Raw genomic sequence first — 19,373 nt, 5'->3', positions numbered from 1 at the left:
TTTTTAAAGACTCCAACATGCTTGCATGCGACGGCCTAGCTTCAATCTGTACATGGATGGGGTTATAAAAGAGATACGAGATAGGGCAGTGGATGTTGGAGCAGCCCTAATGAGAAAGGGCAGTACTTGGAAACTTCCTGTTCTGTTGTTTGCAGATGATACTGTATTGTTGAGTGAAAAAGAAGGGGAACTGCATGGCTTGATGAATGAGTTTGAGAGAGTGTGTAAGAAACAGAATCTAAAGGCAAATGTAAGGAAGAGTAAAGTTGTGGTGTTTATGAGAAATGAACTCAATGAATGCACAGTGAGGTTGGATGATGGGGAAATGGAAAATGTGAGTGCTTTTAAGTACTTGGGTAGTGTGATGCATATGGATGGAAGTTTAGAAGATGAAGCGCTTGAATGGGTACAACAGGGAAGAAAGATTGCTGGTTCTTTGAAAGCAGTAATGGGAAATAGGAAAGTGAGCATGGAAGTAAAAAAGTCGCTGCATGATAGTACTGTGATACCAACTCTGACTTGTGGAAGTGAAACTTGGACCTTGTTGGAAGGACACAAGTCAAAAGTGAGAACAGTGGAAATGGGCTATTTGAGAGAAGCATGTGGGGAGTTGCGTGGAAAGACAGACTAACAAATGAGGAAGTAGAGGAGCATTGTTGTATGGATGTGGATGCAATATGAAGCGTTTGGATATATACACTGATGTGGTATGGCCATGTGGAGAGCAACAGACCAATGTGGAGAGTGTATATGAGTGAGATGGAGGGGGGAGAGGGAAAGGGAGACTGGGATGGAGTGGAGAAGTATATGAGAGAGATGGGGTGCAGCAAAATGGCAGGAGACAGAGCGACATGGAGGTGATTTGTTTGTGGCTGCCTCTTACGAGATTAAGATGTCTGAATATACAGTATATATATATATATATATATATATATATATATATCTCATCTCATCTCTCATCTCATCAGCCGTTTGAGTGCCCTCTCCCCCCACAGCCAGACAGTTAGCCATGCCACTGACCATGACTAAGAATTTAGGTTGTGGGGGTGACACATTTGTCAGGTAAAAACAAGGTGCTTATAGTACTGTACTATATTTTGAACAGTATTCTTGTACACATTTAATATTATATTTTGAACATTGTTCTTATATACATTTAATACTAATAGGAAAAATGTCGAGTTCCTGATAAGCATTGCAATTAAAAAGTGTGATATGTATACTTGATGATTCCTCTTCACTCCTTAGCCAGCTCTTCTAACATGGACATTTGTGCCTTCAGCTCCTCCATTTTCAAACCTGGAAAAATTGGTAAAAATTAATTGCATATGAGTACAAACATACAGTATTAATGGAAAGATCATGATAAATCTGTGGTGATGTCCCTGATGACGTATGGATATTACTGGTACAGTAATCCTTCGATTACCAGACATAATAGGGCCAAAGGCAATTCCAGGTAGTGGTTCCATCCGGATAGTGGACTTCTCCCGTCCTCCATTTGTACATAACGTAACTCTGAAAGCCATTGTACGAGGCCACCACAATATATTGTACAACACTTGTTCCTGTTGTTTAACACTACTCTGTCTGGTCAAGCAGACCTAAAAATGCAGTGAGCACACAAAGCATAATGGTAAAATGAAATAAAATCAGGGTAAAATAGAATAAAATCATGGTACAGTACAGTAAACTGGAATAAAATCAATGTCAACACTCACAATTTGACCATCCTGCATCAATCATACCCAGGATCTCCCACTTCTAAAAAGTCATCACTACCCTTTTCTTTTTCCCTGGTGAAGGGGCTATCATCAACACCCTGGGTAGAGGCATGCAAGGAATAGCAAGGCCAGAAGCAGGTAGGGAACAACCACCAAAAGCACCATGTGTGCCACTAAAACAACTGTTTACATCTCCACGTGGGGCCTGACAGCGAGCGAGGAGGGTCTCGGGCGGACGTAGGATAAACTAACCAGCCTGACACGGTGGCGCCGCCTGGCCATTCTCACCTGTCCAGGCAGAAATTTTTTGCATGACCATAACTTCCAAATGGGCACAAGCATTTTGTCTGGCTAGTGGGAAAAAATGTACCAATAATGGTTTGGAACCGCCAGATCACATCATCCAGGTAATGGATGGTCTGGGTGGTGGTCGTCCATATAACTGAGAGATTACTGTACAATCACGATTTTTTCTACAAAGGGGTTACGTCAAGTGAAAACCTATTGCATAAGGATTTATTGCATAATGAAGTTGATATAACATGGGTTCAGTGGGGACAGAGAAGGTGCCCTTGACCACAAAACCTAAAATCCCAATAAAAGCCTCTGACAGTCACCTAAAGCATGTCCTAGACTGATCTAAGTTGTCAACAAAGGTCCCTTCTGAGGCTGGGGGACAGCTAGAGGGCCTGGACAATCTCTCCAGGTCTTCAGGAGGTAGTGAAGAGAGATGGGAAGAGTGATGCAGTGAGGCCAAGGAAAGAGTGATGCATTGCAGTGGATGGGGAGTGATGCAGTGGGGTTGACTGAAAGATAGTAGCGGTGAGGGCGAGGAGCGTGGCGGTGTGGAGTATGGGCGTGCCAAGCGGCAACAAAGGCGAGACTCATATGATGGAGGCAAGGCAAGTGATGGAGGACGTTGCTTTTGTACACCATTCATTGATGGCCTTGGCACTTCCTCTCTGTTGCTGGTATGGGAAATGAAGGAGGTGATGGTGGTCTGCCATGCTGCCTTTTTCTTGGCTCCCAGGAGCTCCCTGTACATCTTCAAGTGTTGTTTGATGCCATGCACTGATGTGCCACTCCATGCTGATTCAGGTCCTTGACCAGGATGAATGTAATTCCCTTGATATCGCAAGGAACTCCTTTAAGGTTTTTATATCGAGAAAATGAAGTTGCCTGTTCTCAACACCATCCTCGCCAACCTTCCTGTGCCTCCACCACCTGTTCCCCTAGCTCAATGAGCTCCTCTTTGGACAGTTGCTCAGTGTGGTTGTCCAGGACCTCTTGCACATCTCAGTTGACCTCCTGAAATCCTGTCTCATGCAAAAGACTGAGGATGTCTCGATGGAAGTTCCTCACCACTGGGAATGTCATGAAGGAGTGCACACACTCCGGTCAAACTCTGCGCCAGATGGTGTTCAATGTGCTCACCTGCACCTCCTTCCACACTGCCACGATGTTGTCGATGGCATGGCTGATGCAATTTTACAAGAACTGCTGCACTGTGTTCCTTGCCCCAGAATCATTCACTCTCAGCATTTGTTCCTTGGTGCAGTAGAGGTAATAGGCTTTGAATGTTGCAATGCTTCATGGGCTGGAGAAACGATGTTGTGTTGGGGGCAGGTACACCACTTTGATATTGTCCACCCAATCCTCCACGCACTCATGGTGGCTCAGGACATTGTCAACCACCAAGAAGAAACAGATGGTAAGGTTGCTCTGGCTGACATAGTCACGCAGGCAGGGGGACAGTTAACCTGCCATATACAAGCAGCAGAGTGCAAGCCCTGGGGTTACTTTTCCAAATAACCCCAAGGTTTTCCTTTGTGAACCCTGCCAGCATTTAGGGGTTCTCCCGAGGTAAACCAGGAGTGGTTTGACGTTCAGGTCTTCCTCTCCATTTGCACCAAGGAAAATGGTGAGGCAGTCCTTGGCTGCGTTAAACCCTGGCACACAGCATTCTTCCATCTTGATGTATGTTTTTTGGGATATCCTTTTTCAAAACAGGCCTGTCTCATCACGGTTGATATCCTGCTTTGGAGAGCATCCCCCTTCCTCTGTCACCGCCTTCAACTTCACAGGGAGGGTCTTAGCCATCACATGGTCTGCAGGCTCCTAGCTATGAATTCTTGAGGAAGGAAGGAGGGGATCTTTTCTGCCGAATCTGGACATGCAAAGTGGCTGGCTGGTCAAAGGTCTGCTGCATGCTTGCTATGGAGGTCTAGGTGTATGCATAAGTGACACTGAGAAGCAACAAAAAACTTCTGAAGGTTTTTTTTTTTTTTTTTTTTTTTTTACACATTAAAAAACAGACTGTGAGAATGTGAACCTTTAGGCAGGTGGACATGCACAGCAGCCAGCTGGTCAAAGGGCTGCTGCATGCTCGCTATGGGAGTCTGGGTGTATGCATAAACAATGTTGAGAAGCAACACAAAACTTCTGGATGGAAAGTAACTTTTTTTTTTTTTCCACTGATATTAAAAAACAGACTGTGAAAAAGTGAACCTTTAGGCAGGTGGGGAGGTCATCCAACCCCCCACCCCCACTCCCTATGCATGGTTGCATGTTTAAAGCCAGCAGGAGCCTTGAACTTCTCAAACCAACCCATGATGACCTTGAACTCCTCCCTGAGGTCCTTCCACAGATTAAAAGCCTTAGTGCAGATAAAAGTTCAGTGAAAAGGTTGCTTTGCTTGGTTGAGTTCATTAACTCACACAGCAGGGAGATGCTCCATTAGGCTCCCATTATCTAGTTAATCATATAACAGTCAGAGAAGGCATGTTCTGCAATGCCACAATTGCAGCATTTGATTTCTTGAATCTGAAAGTTAATGTAAACATGAGTAAAGTTATGGTGTTTGAGAGGAATGAAGTTACAGAATGCATAGTGAGGTTGGATGGTTAGGATATGGAGAATGTGAGTGTATTTAAGTACTTGGTAGTGTGATGAGTAAGGATGGAAGTTTTGGGGATGAAGTAGTTGAAAGGGTACAGCAGGGAAGGAAGGTAGTTGGTTCACTGAAAGCAGTGATGGGAAAAAAGGAGGTGAGTATGGAAGAGAAGTCACTGCATTGTGATCCCTACCCTGACGTACGGAAGTGAGGCATGGACCCTGCCAGAGGGGAACAAGTCAAGAGTGAGAGCAGTGGAAATGGGTTACCTGTGAGGAGCATGTGGAGTGACATGGAGAGACAGGTTGACAAATGAAGAAATGACAGAACTTTGTGGGGTGGATGTGGATGTGATTGAGAGAAATAGGAGAAATACACTGAGGTGGTTTGGACATGTGGAGAGAATGGAGAATGAACGACTGACTAAGAGGGTGTGTGTAGGCGAAGTGGAGGATGAGGTGGAGGGATGGAGTTGAGAGGTATATGAGGGAGGGGGGAGTGAGTTGGGAGGGGGGAGTGAGTTGGGAGGAGGGCAGTCAAATTGTGGGTAACAGAGCAACTTGGAGGCATTTTGTCTGCAGCTGCCCTTTGCAGGATTAGGGCGTCAGGCTATAGATGAACAGATAGATTTCTTTATCACCGTCAAGATCATGGACTGGGTCAGCTTTAGGGCATCAGCGATCTTGCTCAGTCCCTGTCTCTCCTTAAGGCGCTCAACAAAGTCTAATTTCACCTTAAGGGAATAGCTATGCTTTGTCCTTTTAACCATGCCCTTGGCAACATCAGCTGCACCACACTTCCCACTGAAGTTGCACCAGATATGATTGCCAAGTTACAAGTATCACTTACTTCGCACACTAAAAGTTCAGCTTCCTATTGCATGCTGCACTATTCTTTGTGTACTTACACTGTTAACTGACGATAGACAGCAATGGCACTGCGATTGCCTCATGCAAGTGAGAAAGTAGGTAACTCAAAGAATGCGAGGGAGACAATCACAGGCATGGGACATGTAAGCGCAGAGGCCCAGGATGCTGCCTGTAGAGACCTGACATGGGAGTTCTGCTTATATAAGTAAACAATGAGCAGCCAAGCTGGCTAAGACAGCTGACTGTTGGCTTGCATGTGTCACCTATCTGCATAAGATTCTCGGAGGTGGCTGTTGCAATTAGCATTTGAGTGTACAGTAAACTCTCAATTATCCATTGTCACAATATCTGTCCCAATGCAATATCCAGCGCTGTTTGCCCCGCTCTATAAAAGCAGTATCTGGTGCCAAAATGGGAAGTAACCAGCAGTACTATGCATTTTTTCTCGGTAATGTGTATCATCTGGCTCAGACACAAGACCCAGTTGACCTGCAGTCAGACCCTGCAGCACAGCAACACACTCCAGCCTATCATGATGCATTGAGAAGCAACCTATCCGATGTGCCAAGCCAACCATCCCCCCCCCCCCCCGTGCCTCACTAGTTGCTGTAATGCTGTGAAATGTACCCTAGTTCTCTGTGATGGTTGAGTTTGTGGCAGTGCCAACTCTAGGTGAGTATGATAATGATTATATTACAGTATATTATGTATTACTGTACAGTATTATATGTACACTCACAAGCACTAATTTCTGCTCATGGGTGCCTCCTCCTTACCTCTGTATACCCAGGGAAGAGAGGAGGGGGTGGACAAAATGAGCTTCACTTGCCTCTATCCCAGCTCCCAACCCTGCTGCATACCCCAACTCCTTCACCTTTCATTTTTAACTGGCAGTTATATCTCAAGCTGGCTTCATACTTAAAACTCTTGGTCACACTTTTATTACACAAACATAAATGCTAGGACATAAAAATATATAACTATCAACACACTGCAGCAAGAAACTAATGCACTGCAAGTAAAATGTTGACTAAAACAGTATCGTAAACAAAGGCCATCCTTCTTTTTTTTTTTTTTTGACTCAGGGCATAGGCTTCACAGCCTGCTCTCAAGGTCCTGTAGTCCTCCTGCATACCATACACCTCTACATTTCACCACTTCGGCGCTAACATCCACCGTCCATATTGAATATATGCTAGGGCTGTCTCATACAGGACTGGTGTATCGGTATTAGCGGGGTATTTTTACAACATGTCGGCGGGTCTTCTGGTAGATCAGTAAAGTCTGATTTTGTGAAATTCAAATCCTTACACTGTTCCCTGTCCCAGTGGGTATTTGAACCTGGGTCCAATAGGACTACAGGCCATCTCTCTACCGGTTGAGCCACTGCCGCCTCCAATCCTAGGCCTCATGCATTGGGCTCGCTGTTTATTTTGTTCTCTCTCTCTCTCTCTCTCTCTCACACACACACACACACACACACACACACACACACACACACACACACACACACACACACACACATTTGTGAAGCACTAAATAAGAATTTCCAATTAGTTTTTACAGAAGAAAAAAATTTTGAGAGGGACTATGTGGAACACGCATGTCCACACATACTACCAGATATACAAATAGCAGAAAAAGTAATACAGGAGGAGTTAAGTAGATTAGACAGAGGAAAAGCAAGTGGTCCTGATGAAATTTCATGTTGGGGTGTTACGAGAATGTGCAAAGGAGTTAAGAAAACCATTATTTTTAATTTTCAAGAAATCCTTAAGTCAAGGGAAACTACCTGATATTTGGAAAAAAGCAAATATAGTCCCCTTATTCAAGAAAGGAAATAGACAAAATCCTCTCAACTACCGACCAGTATCACTGACCAGTGTTGTAAGCAAGGTATTAGAAAAACTTATAAGAAAAGCTTGGGTAAATCATCTAGAAGAACACAGTATGATAACAGAAAGACAGTTTGGTTTCAGAAAAGGAAAATCATGTGTTACTAATCTGTTGAGCTACTATGACAGAGTAACAAACACAATACAGGAAAGGGAAGGATGGGTGGACAGTATCTATTTAGATTTCAAGAAAGCTTTTGACACAGTACCACTCCAAAGACTTTCATGGAAGCTGTACCATCAAGGAGGAATTCGAGGCAAACTGTTTTGTTGGATGCAAGACTTTCTCATAAAAAGAGAAATGAGGACAGTACTAAGAGGAAACTACTCATCATGGAAAGAAGTGACTAGTGGAGTACCATAGGGTTCGGTGCTGGCACCAATCATGTTTTTAGTGTACATAAATGATATAAACAGTAACACTGGAAATGAGAGCTATCTGAATATGTTTGCAGATGATGCAAAAATACAAAGGAGAATTACTAGCACAGACTTGTAGGGAGCTACAAGAAGAATTAAATAAACTTCATGAATGGAGTAGTACATGGCAAATGGAATTCAATGTGGACAAGTGTCATGTAATCAAGTTTGGTAAAAGTGGAAAAAGACCTGATTGGGATTATAAGTTAGGAAATAAAACCCTATACACATCAGAAAGAGAGAAAGACCTAGGTGTGATTATCAATAACAGACTATCTCCGGCTGACCACATCAGCGAGAAGGTACGGAACATGTATACACTGCTTGCAAATATGAGAATAGCATTCACATACATAAATGAAGACATGCTAAGAAGGATAATAACATCATTCATTAGACCAACCCTGGAATATGCATCAATAGTCTGGAGTCCTCATCTCAAAAAGCATATAGACAAGATTGAAAAAGTTCAAAGGGCCGCTACAAGATGGATACCAAGCTTAAGGGACCTAAGCTACGAAGAAAGACTAAATAAACTGAATCTACCAACACTACAGGAGAGAAGGAAAAGAGGTGACATGATAATGCTATATAAGTGCATATCAGGAAAGGAGAAAATAGACATAAATGATTACTTAACATATGGAGAAGCATCAGCAAGAGGACACTGCAAAAAACTGCATAAGAAGAGAGGTGATAAAGACGTAAGGAAATTCAGTTTCCCAAACAGAGCAATTGATCAATGGAATGCACTACCGAATGAAATAGTGTGTGCCAAAACAATTCACAAATTTAAGGATATGTACGATAAATATGGTTTAAGACACGGGACAGTACGAGCTTGACTCATTCCTGTAAAGATACAATTAGGTAAGAACACACACACACACACACACACACACACACACACACACATGCGTATTTACCTAAATACAATTAAGTAAATATATACATGCTTACACACATGCATATGCACATGCAGGGAAGCACACACCCATGCACATGCCCTGTGTGTGTGTGTGTGTGTGTGTGTGTTCTTATCTAACTGTATCTTTACTGGAATGAGTCAGGCTCGTACTGTCCCATGTACTAAACCATTTTCATTGTACATATCCTTAAAGTTATGTATAGTTTTGGCACACACTGTTTCATTTGGTAGTGTATTCCACTGATCAATTGCCCAATTTGGGAAACGGAAATTCCTTACATCTTTGTCACCCATCTTTTTATGCAGTTTTTTGCAGTGTACTCTTGCTGATGCCTCCCCATAGGTTATATACTCATTGATGTCTATTTTCACTTTCCCTGTGATGCATTTATATATAATCAAGTCTTCTCTTCTTTCTCTCTTGTCATCAGAGGAAACAGAAGGGGTGATGACACTGACAATGCCCTGGCTTTGAACATTGGTGTGTCACAGCTGCATCCAGTCACTTCTGTTCAAAATCTGGGTGTTTATTTTAATTCTAAGTTAAATTACAAAGAACATTAATCAGGTTGTAAGAGGGTGTAACTTGCATATCAGAAATCTGTACTCTGTGAGAAGATTCCTGAATAGACGGTGCCTCTTAACATTGGTCCATGCAGTGGTCTTGTCTCATGTTGATTATTGTAATTCACTGTGGGTTGGTCTTCCAAATAATGTACTAACAAAAGTTCAGTCTGTGTTGAACAGGGCGGCATGGCTTATCTTTGGTCTCCCCCCGAGAACCTCAACTACCCCGTTTCTGATTGAGTTGCGTTGGTTACCAGTAAAGGCTAGAATTGAATTTAAACTGTGTCTTATTACATTCAAGGTTCTTAAGTTTGGTGAACCGAAGTATCTTGCTGAATTGTTAAAACTCCCATCGACATGCCCGGGTGTGATGTTACGCAGTGAAGATGATTCCTTGCGTCTTGATGAGCCAGGGGCCATTCACCAGTCATCTTTCTCTGATCATTCTTTTGCATATAGAGCCCCTAGATTATATAACAGATTGCCATTGTCCATAAGACAACTCTCTACTGTTGAATCCTTTAAGAGATAGCTGAAAGCCTTTCTTTTTTCAAAATGCTATGACCTGGAGAGAGGTACTATGACGGATGATTACAGGGTTTAATTATTGCCACTTTCATGTATATATGATGTAGCTTGTATTATATACAAGAAATGTCACAATTCTTGTAATTGTAAAAATAATGTATGTGTGTCGAGCGCTAGTGAATTCCCAAAAGGAAGAACTGACGCTTTTGAGAAACAAAAGGCCAGATTATTATTATTATTATTATTAATGATGGTAGGTTCAGTTTTTTTATGTCTGTCTTCATAGCTTAGATCCTTTAAGCCTGGTACCCATCTTGTAGTGGCCCTTTGTACTTTTTCAATCTTATCTATGTGTTTTTTGAGATGAAGATTCCAGACTACTGATGCACATTCCAGGGTTGGTCCTATGAATGATGTTATTATCTTTATCGGCATGTCTTCATTTATACAGTAAACCCTCATTATACAATGTCTCATTGTACGATATTTCGCTTATACAATGTCAAAATTTTAGTACCCTATGCCCACTATACAATGGGAACGATTTGCAACAACGCTGGATCATCCGCGGCTCAGTGAACAGCGAATGTGCAAACGCAACAAAAACGTCCTCACACGGTCGGCATTAGACCACACACATTTGTCCACCGGTCCAGCCTCATTAGCTAGCCCTACCCAGCCAGCTAGCCCAGTCTTATCAATTGGTCCAGCTCCATCAGCCAGCCCCACCCAGCCAGCTGTCCCAGTCTCATCCGCCAGTCCAGACTCATCAGCCAGCCCCGTGCAGCCAGCCAGCCCTGCCCAGTCAGCCAGTTCTGCCAGTGATCAGTGAGGGCTGTGAGGCCCTAACTGTCCCTTAGCCTCGGAGGGGACATCAACAATCCTATTTACTTAAGTAATAGTAAGAATTACTGTATACTGTTATTTTCATGTTTTTCCCCTCTTTATTCATTATTAATGTGTTACTTTACATGTTACCTAGGAGGAAAATATGGAATCTGAAAAACCAAGTAGTAAGGGATGCCTTCTATAGTGAGTTGAGGAGAGTGGTGGCTGAACAGGGAGCTGTAGACAGAGGCGTTAATGAACAGTACAGAGCCCTCAAGAACAATTTCTTGAGAGTTATTGATGTAACATGCGGCTGGAAAAGAGGACCACCGAGACATAAAGTAACTTGGTGGTGGGATGAAGGTGTAGAAGCTGCAATTAAGAAGAAAAGAAGGCTTTTCCGGGAATGGAAGAAGGGTGGTAGCAAAGAGGAATATCTGGCTGCCAAGCATAGGGCTAGGAGAGAAGTATACAGGGCAAAGTCTGAGTCACGGAGACAATTACTTGATAACCTAAATCATGGGGAAAGGAAAAATATATTTAGGGTGGCAGGTCAGGTGAAGAGGGATAATCGGGATATCATAGGTGAGCAGTGTGTGAAGAATGATGAAGGAAGGGTAGTGGTGAACAGTGAGGATATTAAAGATGCATGGAGAGAGCATTATAACCGGTTGTTGAATGAGGAATTTGACTGGGACAGGGAAGGTTTGGAGCCAGCAGATCCAGTGTCTGGCCCTTGGCCTTTGACTGATACTGCTACTATGAGTGAGGCAATACGCAGGATGAGGGTGGGGAAGGCAGCACGTGTGTCTGGGTTGACTGCCGAAATGTTGAAGGCCTCAGGCGATATACGGGTGAGTTTAGTCACTGACCTGATAAATAGGATTATTTATGAGTGTGTTGTCCCAGATGACTGGCTGAAGAGTGTAATTGTAAATGTGTATAAAGGGAAGGGTGATGCCCTGGAAAGAGGAAATTATAGAGGTATAAAGCTTTTAGATCAGATAATGAAGGTAATGGAGAGAGTTTTAGAAGGTATGATTAGAGAAAGAGTGAATATTGATGAGATGCAGTTTGGGTTTATGCCAGGTAGGGGGACCACTGATGCCATATTCATTGTTCGACAGCTTCAGGAAAAATATATTGGTAGGAGAAGGGATCTTATTTTGTTTTTGTTGATTTGGAAAAGGCCTTTGACAGAGTCCCTAGAGAGGTGGTGAAGTGGGCAATGAGAAAGCTTGGCTTGGAGGAGTGGCTTGTTAGGGTGGTTATGGCCATGTATGTGGGTGCTCACACCCAGGTGAGAGTGAATGGAGATTTGAGTGATGAGTTTTCCGTGAATGTTGGTGTGCATCAGGGGTCAGTCTTGAGTCCCATGTTGTTTATCATGGTACTTGAAGCCCTTTCACGTGACTTTAGAAACGGACTCCCGTGGGAGTTGTTGTATGCTGATGATTTGGTGTTGATTGCAGAGAATGAAAGGAAGGCAGAGGAAAGGTTTAGGAAGTGGAGAGATGGTATGGGGCAAAAGGGTTTAAGGGTAAATGCAGATAAAACAAAAGTGATGATATCTAGGGTTGGTGGCGGTACTGTCAAAGACAAGGGAAAGTGGCCATGTGCAGTTTGCCACAAGGGCATGGGAAGTAATTTCATCTTGTGCAGTGCGTGTGATAAATGGGTGCATAAAAGATGTAGTGGTATCAGAGGTAGACTGCGAGATAATGCTGATTTTATGTGTACGGCGTGCCGGGGTGAGCATGTGGAGATTGTCAGACATGAAAGGATTGAACTTGCTGGTGAATTTCTTGAGTGTGTGGAAGAGTTTTGTTATTTGGGAGACATGTTGTGTGCTGGAGGTGGGGCTGGAGCTAGCTCTGTGGCTAGGATGAGAAGTGGTTGGAAGAAGTTCAGGGAGCTCTTGCCTCTCCTGACATTGAGAGGGCTCTCCCTACGTGCTAAGGGGTCTTTGTATGCAGCATGTGTTAGGAGTGTAATGCTGTATGGCAGTGAGACCTGGGCAGTGAAGGAGGAAGACATTTGATGGCTCAGACATACAGAAATGACAATGATTAGGTGGATGTGCAGTGCGTCCCTGCGTCCAAGGCCTGGAGGGGCTGGGTTTACAATGGAAGAGTTGAGAGGTAGGATGGGACTGGAGTGTATTGGTGTTGTGATGAGGAGAGGTAGATTGAGGTGGTCTGGACATGTGGAGAGGATGGGGGATGATAATTGGGTGAGGAAGGTGAGAAGTGTTAATATTGGGGGTGGGGTTATGAGGGGTAGACCGAGAAAGACATGGGACAAGGTCATTAAGTGTGACCTTAGGGTTAAGGGACTGAACAGGAAGGCTGCAATGGATCGCGCAGCGTGGAGAGCCGCCATTAGGTGACCAAGGCTGACACATGCAAGCATGTTGGAGCCTTTAAAAACGAAAACTTCCCTCTTACATTCTGCCTTTTTTTTTCATCCTTTTGTAACTTTTCTACCCTCCTTGTAAGAACTACTTCCTCCTGTCCTTCCCTTCTTCCATTTCTCCATTTTGTTTGTGGGTAAAGTTAAAAGTTGGAATACAAATGTGGGCGATTGTGTGTCTGTATGCGCCAACGCAAGATCGTGCTAGCAGAGTGAGAGAAGAGTTCTGGACAAATGTGGAAGTGTGCATGGAAAAGTTTGGAAGGAATAAGAGAGTGTTTTTGATCGGTGATATGAATGGTAAAGTAGGGAATGTGAAGGTGGATGGAATAGTTGGTGAGTGGGGTGTGCCTGCTGCGATAGATGAAAATGGCAGTGCATTAGTGGACATTTGTGCTGGGAGGGGGTTGGTGATAGCCAATACCCTCTTCAGGCATAAAATGATCCACAGGTATACATGGCGAGTGATGAGAAGGGTGGGTGGTGAACTGAATGAAAGGAAGGCAATGACTGATTATGTGTGTGTGGATGAAAGGATGCGAAGATGTGTAATGGATGCAAGAGCTTATAGAGGTTGGGGGAGTGGACTTTCTGACCACTACTTGGTGATGGCCAGAATTAGGATACAAGTAAGATGGAGGAATAGAAGGGAAAGACGAGAGGAAGGAGTAGTTGCAAGGAGAGTGGAAAGGTTACAAGAGGATGAGAAAAAGGCAGAGTATAAGAGAGAAGTGGAGGAACGATTGGGCAAATATGAATTGGAGGAGATGGGGGACGTGGAAGGTGTGTGCAGGATATTTACAGAAGAAATATGTGCAGCATGTGATGTGCTGTGTGGGAGGAAGAGAAGACAGAGGGGGGTGCAAGGAACAGCGTGGTGGACTGAAGAGGTGAGACAGGCTGTGGCACAAAAGAAGAAGGCATACAATGAATGGATGAGAAATAGGGTGTGTGGAAGAAGTTGAGAGGCGGAAGAGAGAGTTAAATGTAGAAAGAAAGAGAGAGGTGAAAAGATTAGTAAGAAAGAGTAAGAGAGTGGATGAGGAATTTGGAAGGAATTTGAGTGTAAAGTGGAGGGACTGTAAGAAGATGTTCTGGAAAGAGGTGAAGAAAGTAAAACAGGGTGGAAGTGAGGTTAGCAGGGGAGCGAACGATAAAAATGGTAGATTACTAGTGGAGAAGGGAGAAAAAGTGAGCAGATGGAGAGAACACTTTCAGGAATTGTTGGCGCGCATGAGAATAATCTCAAGGTCGTGAGTTCGACTCTCACCCGACGGCATTACCTTTGTATAGCAGCCGTGGCTCAGTGGGTTAGAGCGCTCCACTCTGACCGAAAGGTCGGAGGATCGAATCCACCCAAGGGTCATTGGTAGACATCAGGAAGGGCATCCGGTCATGAAATGCTACACGCTCCAGTCCAAAAGTCCTCTACCCAGGGGCAACGCCTTAGCCCTTCGGGGATACCTGGCGTAAAACCAATTAATAATAATAATACAGGATTGAAGTAATGCGAGTATAAGTGGCTGGGGAATGGCTGGGAGAAGGAGGGAGATGAGAAGACAGGAAGAAATCAGTAGGATAGAAGTTGTGGAAGCAATTAAGACAGTTAAATTGGGGAAAGCCCCAGGAATTGATGGAGTGTGTGGTGAAATGCTGAAGCATGGGGGAGAGATAGTAGTAGAATAGATGTGGAAGATGTGCAGATTGGCCTGGGAGGAAGGTAGAGTCCCAGAGGATTGGAAGTCAGGTATAATTATTCCCTTCTACAAAGGAAAAGGGGAAAAAGAAGTGTGTGGTAATCATAGGGGCATTTGTCTTCTTAGTATAGTAGGAAAAGTGTATGGTAGGATACTTATTGACAGAGTTAGAGAAAGAACAGAGGAATTAGTTGGAGAAGAACAGGGAGGCTTTAGGAAGGGAAGAGGTTGTGTAGATCAGATATTCATTCTTAGATCTTTAGTGGAAAAGTTTCTAGAGAAGGAAAAGAAGTTGTATGCGGCTTTCATGGATTTGGAGAAAGCATATGACAGGGTGGATAGACAAGGATTGTGGAAAGTGTTAAGAATATATGGAGTAGATGGAAAGTTGTTGAATGCTGCGAAGAGTATGTATGATGGTGCTAAGGCTGCAGTGCGTGTGGATGGTGAACTAAGTGAATTTTTCTCTTTGGAGGTTGGGTTGAAACAGGGATGTGTCATGTCTCCATGGTTGTTCAATCTGTTCATGAATGGGGTAATAAAAGAGGTACAAGGTAGGGTAGTGGATGTTGGAGTGGCCCTAGTGAGAGAGGATAGTGTTTGGAAACTCCCTGTACTGTTGTTTGCAGATGATACTGTGTTGTTGAGAGAAGATGAAGGGGAGTTGCAAGGCTTGGTGGATGAGTTTGGGAGAGTGTGCAAGAAACGGAATCTAAAGGTGAATGTAGGGAAGAGTAAAGTGATGGTGTTTGAGAGAGGTGAAGTCAGTGAATGTGCAGCACGGTTGGATGGTGAGGAATTGGAAAATGTGAGTACGTTTAAGTACTTGGGTAGTGTGATGAGTAAGGATGGAGGTTTGGAGGGTGAAGTGCTTGAAAGGGTACAGCAGGGAAGAAAGGTTGCTGGTTCTTTGAAAGCAGTGATAAGAAACAGGGAAGTGAGCATGGAAGTGAAAAAGTTACTACATGACAGTATTGTGATACCAACTCTAACATATGGAAGTGAAGCTTGGACATTGTTGGAAGGACACAAGTCAAGAGTGAGAGCAGTGGAAATGAGTTATTTAAGAGGAGCCTGTGGAGTCACATGGAGAGACAGGCTGACGAATGAGGATATAAAGGAGCGTTGTGGTGTTGATGTGGATGTGATAGGAAGCGTTATAAGGAACACACTGAGGTGGTTTGGCCATGTGGAGAGGATGGAGGGTGAAAGACTGACAAAGAGAGTGTATGTTGGTGAGGTGGAGGGGGGAAGAGGGAGGGGGAGGCCGAGGATGAGATGGAGGGATGGGGTGGAGAAGTATATGAGAGAGGGGTGTGTGAGTTAGGAGCAGGTCAGTGAAATGGCGGGGGACAGGACGACTTGGAGGCGATTTGTTTGTGGCCACCCCAAACAGGATTGAGGCGTCTGGCAATAGATAGATAGTTTGGACTTTGATTCTGACCACCACCAAGTGGTGGTCCAAAAGTCCACTCCCCCAACCTCTCTTGCATCCATTACACATGTTCTCATCCTTTCATCCACACACACACATAATCAATCATTGCCTTCCATTCATTCAGTTCATCATCCACCCTTCTCATCACTCGCCACGTATACCTATGAATCATTTTGTGCCTGAAGAGGGTATTAGGTATCACCAACCCCCTCCCAGCACAAATGTCCACTAAAGGACTGACATTCTCATCCATCTCTGTTTTAAGTATATTATTAAATTTAAATTTAAGGATATGGCCAAATGATAACCTCAGTTTAGACAGATTGGGTTGGATTTATAAAAAATCCTCCACCCTCTGACTGTCTCATCATCATCTCTCAACCATCCATGCCAGGTGAGGTTGAACTTGCTTTATTAAGACCACAACAGTTACCAGATGTATTAGGTCTGTTCAGAAAGCATCTGACCTTTGCTTCTAAAAAAGTAAATTCCTGACATGTTGAGCTAGGACACTAATCCCCCCCTGAAAGTAGACCACTTCTGACTTGACACACAGCCCCCAGTATTCCTTCCACTGCCTGAAACATTCTTTAAAGTCATTTTTTGGTATCTCCTGCAGGTGCTTTGTCGCATTCATCATGATCTCTTCTCTCATCCCAAATTGGGAACCCTTCAGCAGAGTTTTGAGTTTTGGGAATAACCAAAGGTTGCACGGAGCTACGTCTGGTGAGCAGGGAGCCTGCTTGACCCGCAAGATGTTGTGCCTGAATCAGATGAGAAGAATGGACGAGGATGTTGTCATGGTGCTGCTTCCACTTGCTGCTCTCTTCTGTCAAGCTGCATCACAAAGATGACAGATAACATCAAGGTAGTAATGTTTGTTGACAGTCTGACCTTTGGTGCATATTCATGGTGCACAGCACCAAAGAAGCTATCAACATGCGAGTGCATTTCATCTTGCTGCGGAAACATTGTGCTTTTTTGGGCCAACGTGACCCTGTTTCTTCCACTGGGATGACTGGTTTGTTTTCTGAGTCATACCCATATACCCAAGTCTCATCTCCTGTGATAACAGTCTCCAGAAAGTCTGGATTGCAATTTGCACACTCCAACATGTCTTGAGCAATGTTCATTTGAGAGAAGAGGTCATGATGAATGCAAGGAAGCACCTGCAGGAGATACCAAAAACCAACTCTGAAAAATATTTCAGGCAGTGGAAAGAACACTGGGCCATGTGTGTCAAGTCACAAGAAGCTTATTTTGAGAGACATTAGTGTCCTAGCTCAAAAGGTTAGCTATTTATTCTTTCAGAGCCTAAGGTTGGATACTTTCTGAACAGACCTCTTATCAGCTCATTCTTGCATCTTCCAGACAATTTTATAAACTCACGAAAGACTTCCTATATTAAAAGAATTAACGATGACTATAGCTAACCCCTCCAGTTCGACAAGTCTCTCTTAAGCTGAGTATATTGTCCGAAAATAGCATGAATAAAATACAAAAGAGCCTGAACTGAAAAACATGGGTAAGTTAGTTGTAACAGTTGCTGCTGTTGTTGTGCTACCCAAGTCTGTCAGACTGAGCAGATCCATCAACTGCAGACAAGCGGACCTGAAGCGGTGGCATCTTCATCGAGGGTCTACCCTCCAGAGGCTGTTGAAGCAGAGGAGGACAGCATGGAGACCAAACCACCGCAAACCCCCCAGGCCCCTCACGGGGCCCGAGAACCTGGGAGTGGCTTCAGTCACCCCAGCAAATACCACATCTCCCAACACAACACACACAACAACACTGTTTTTCCTATACCAAGAAATGACTCTCCAGCGGTCATTTCTCAACAACTTCTTCTAGCCGGTGACACTGAAAGCAATCCAGGACCCATCACCAAATACATATGTCCAACATGTTCAAAACACATCACTTTGTGTCGACAGACAAAGAGTTCAGTTCAGGGAGGTTCCTGCAAGAACTGAACCCATTGCACCTGCACAACACTTGCATCCAAAGAACATTACACAAACACTAGGACCTACTCCTTATGCTCCTTCCTCCCACCCTCTAATCCCCCCACCAGCCCCTCTCTTACTGCCTCCACACCTCCTCAGCCTAACCCACCGATCCTTCCCACACCATCCAGTCCCCCAACCCCTTCCATTCCACACCAACCCTTATCTCTATCACAACCTTATCCTGCTCTTTCTCATCCACCCACACGCCCATCTCCACCCCCGCGCTGCAACACCCAACAGACACCGTACACACAACATTAACATTCTTCAAATAAACATAGCTGGCATAAACACAAAACAACAAGAACTTACACAATTCATTAAATACCAAAATACACACTGGCATCTTACAAGAAACCAAACCATGCAGAACACAGAAAACACCTACATTTCACAACTTCACCACCATCAGACAAGACCGGGCTGAAGGGGGTGGCAGTGGACTCATCACCCTAGTACACCAATCCATCAACTTTTCAGATACCTGTGCACACACCAAATCACTTCTCCCCCCACATGACACCACAACAGAAATACAATCAATTAAAATATTCTATCTATCTATCTATCTATCTATAGCCCGACGCCCTAATCCCGCAAAGGGTGGCCGCAGACAAAACGCCTCCAAGTCGCTCTGTCACCCACCATTTGACTACCCTCCCCCCAACTCACCCCCCCCTCCCTCATATACCTCTCAACTCCATCCCTCCACCTCATCCTCAGTTTACCTCTCCCTCTCCCTCCCTCCACCTCACCTACATACACCCTCTTAGTCAGTCTTTCATTCTCCATTCTCTTCACATGTCCAAACCACCTCAGTGTATTTCTCCTAATCTTCTCAACCACATCCACATCCACCCCACAGCGTTCCTTCACTTCTTCATTCGTCAACCTGTCCCTCCACGTCACTCCACATGCTCCTCTCAAGTAACTCATTTCCACTGCTCTCACTCTTGACTTGTTCCCCTCTTGCAAGGTCCATGCCTCGCTTCCATATGTCAGGGTAGGGATCACAATACTATCATGCAGTGACTTCTTAACTTCCATACTCACTTCCCTATTTCTCATCACTTCTTTCAGTGTACCAACAACCTTCCTTCCCTGCTGTACCCTTTCACGCACTTCATCCCCCAAAGTTCCATCCTTACTCATCACACTACCCAAG

The 19,373-nt window shown here is 44.1% G+C and overlaps 1 protein-coding gene across 2 annotated transcripts in view; it reads right to left on the bottom strand.

The window, feature by feature from the left end:
- Positions 1-1,156: 1,156 nt before the first annotated feature.
- Positions 1,157-19,373, bottom strand: part of LOC145402130 (uncharacterized) — a 52,807-nt gene continuing 34,590 nt past the window's right edge. For both annotated transcript variants that reach the window (XM_080274245.1, XM_080274246.1), the window contains exon 4: positions 1,157-1,299. In XM_080274245.1, coding sequence (XP_080130371.1) covers positions 1,238-1,299 — 62 coding nt within the window. In that variant the 3' untranslated portion in view covers positions 1,157-1,237. The remainder of the gene's footprint in view (positions 1,300-19,373) is intronic.

Source organism: Coenobita brevimanus, chromosome 57, assembly GCF_032717465.1.
Source record: "Coenobita brevimanus isolate Jiangsu-jjx chromosome 57, ASM3271746v2, whole genome shotgun sequence".
Lineage (NCBI taxonomy): Eukaryota > Metazoa > Arthropoda > Malacostraca > Decapoda > Coenobitidae > Coenobita > Coenobita brevimanus.
The sequence above is the reverse complement of the archived record's forward strand: the minus strand, read 5'-3'. Positions and strand labels throughout refer to the sequence as shown.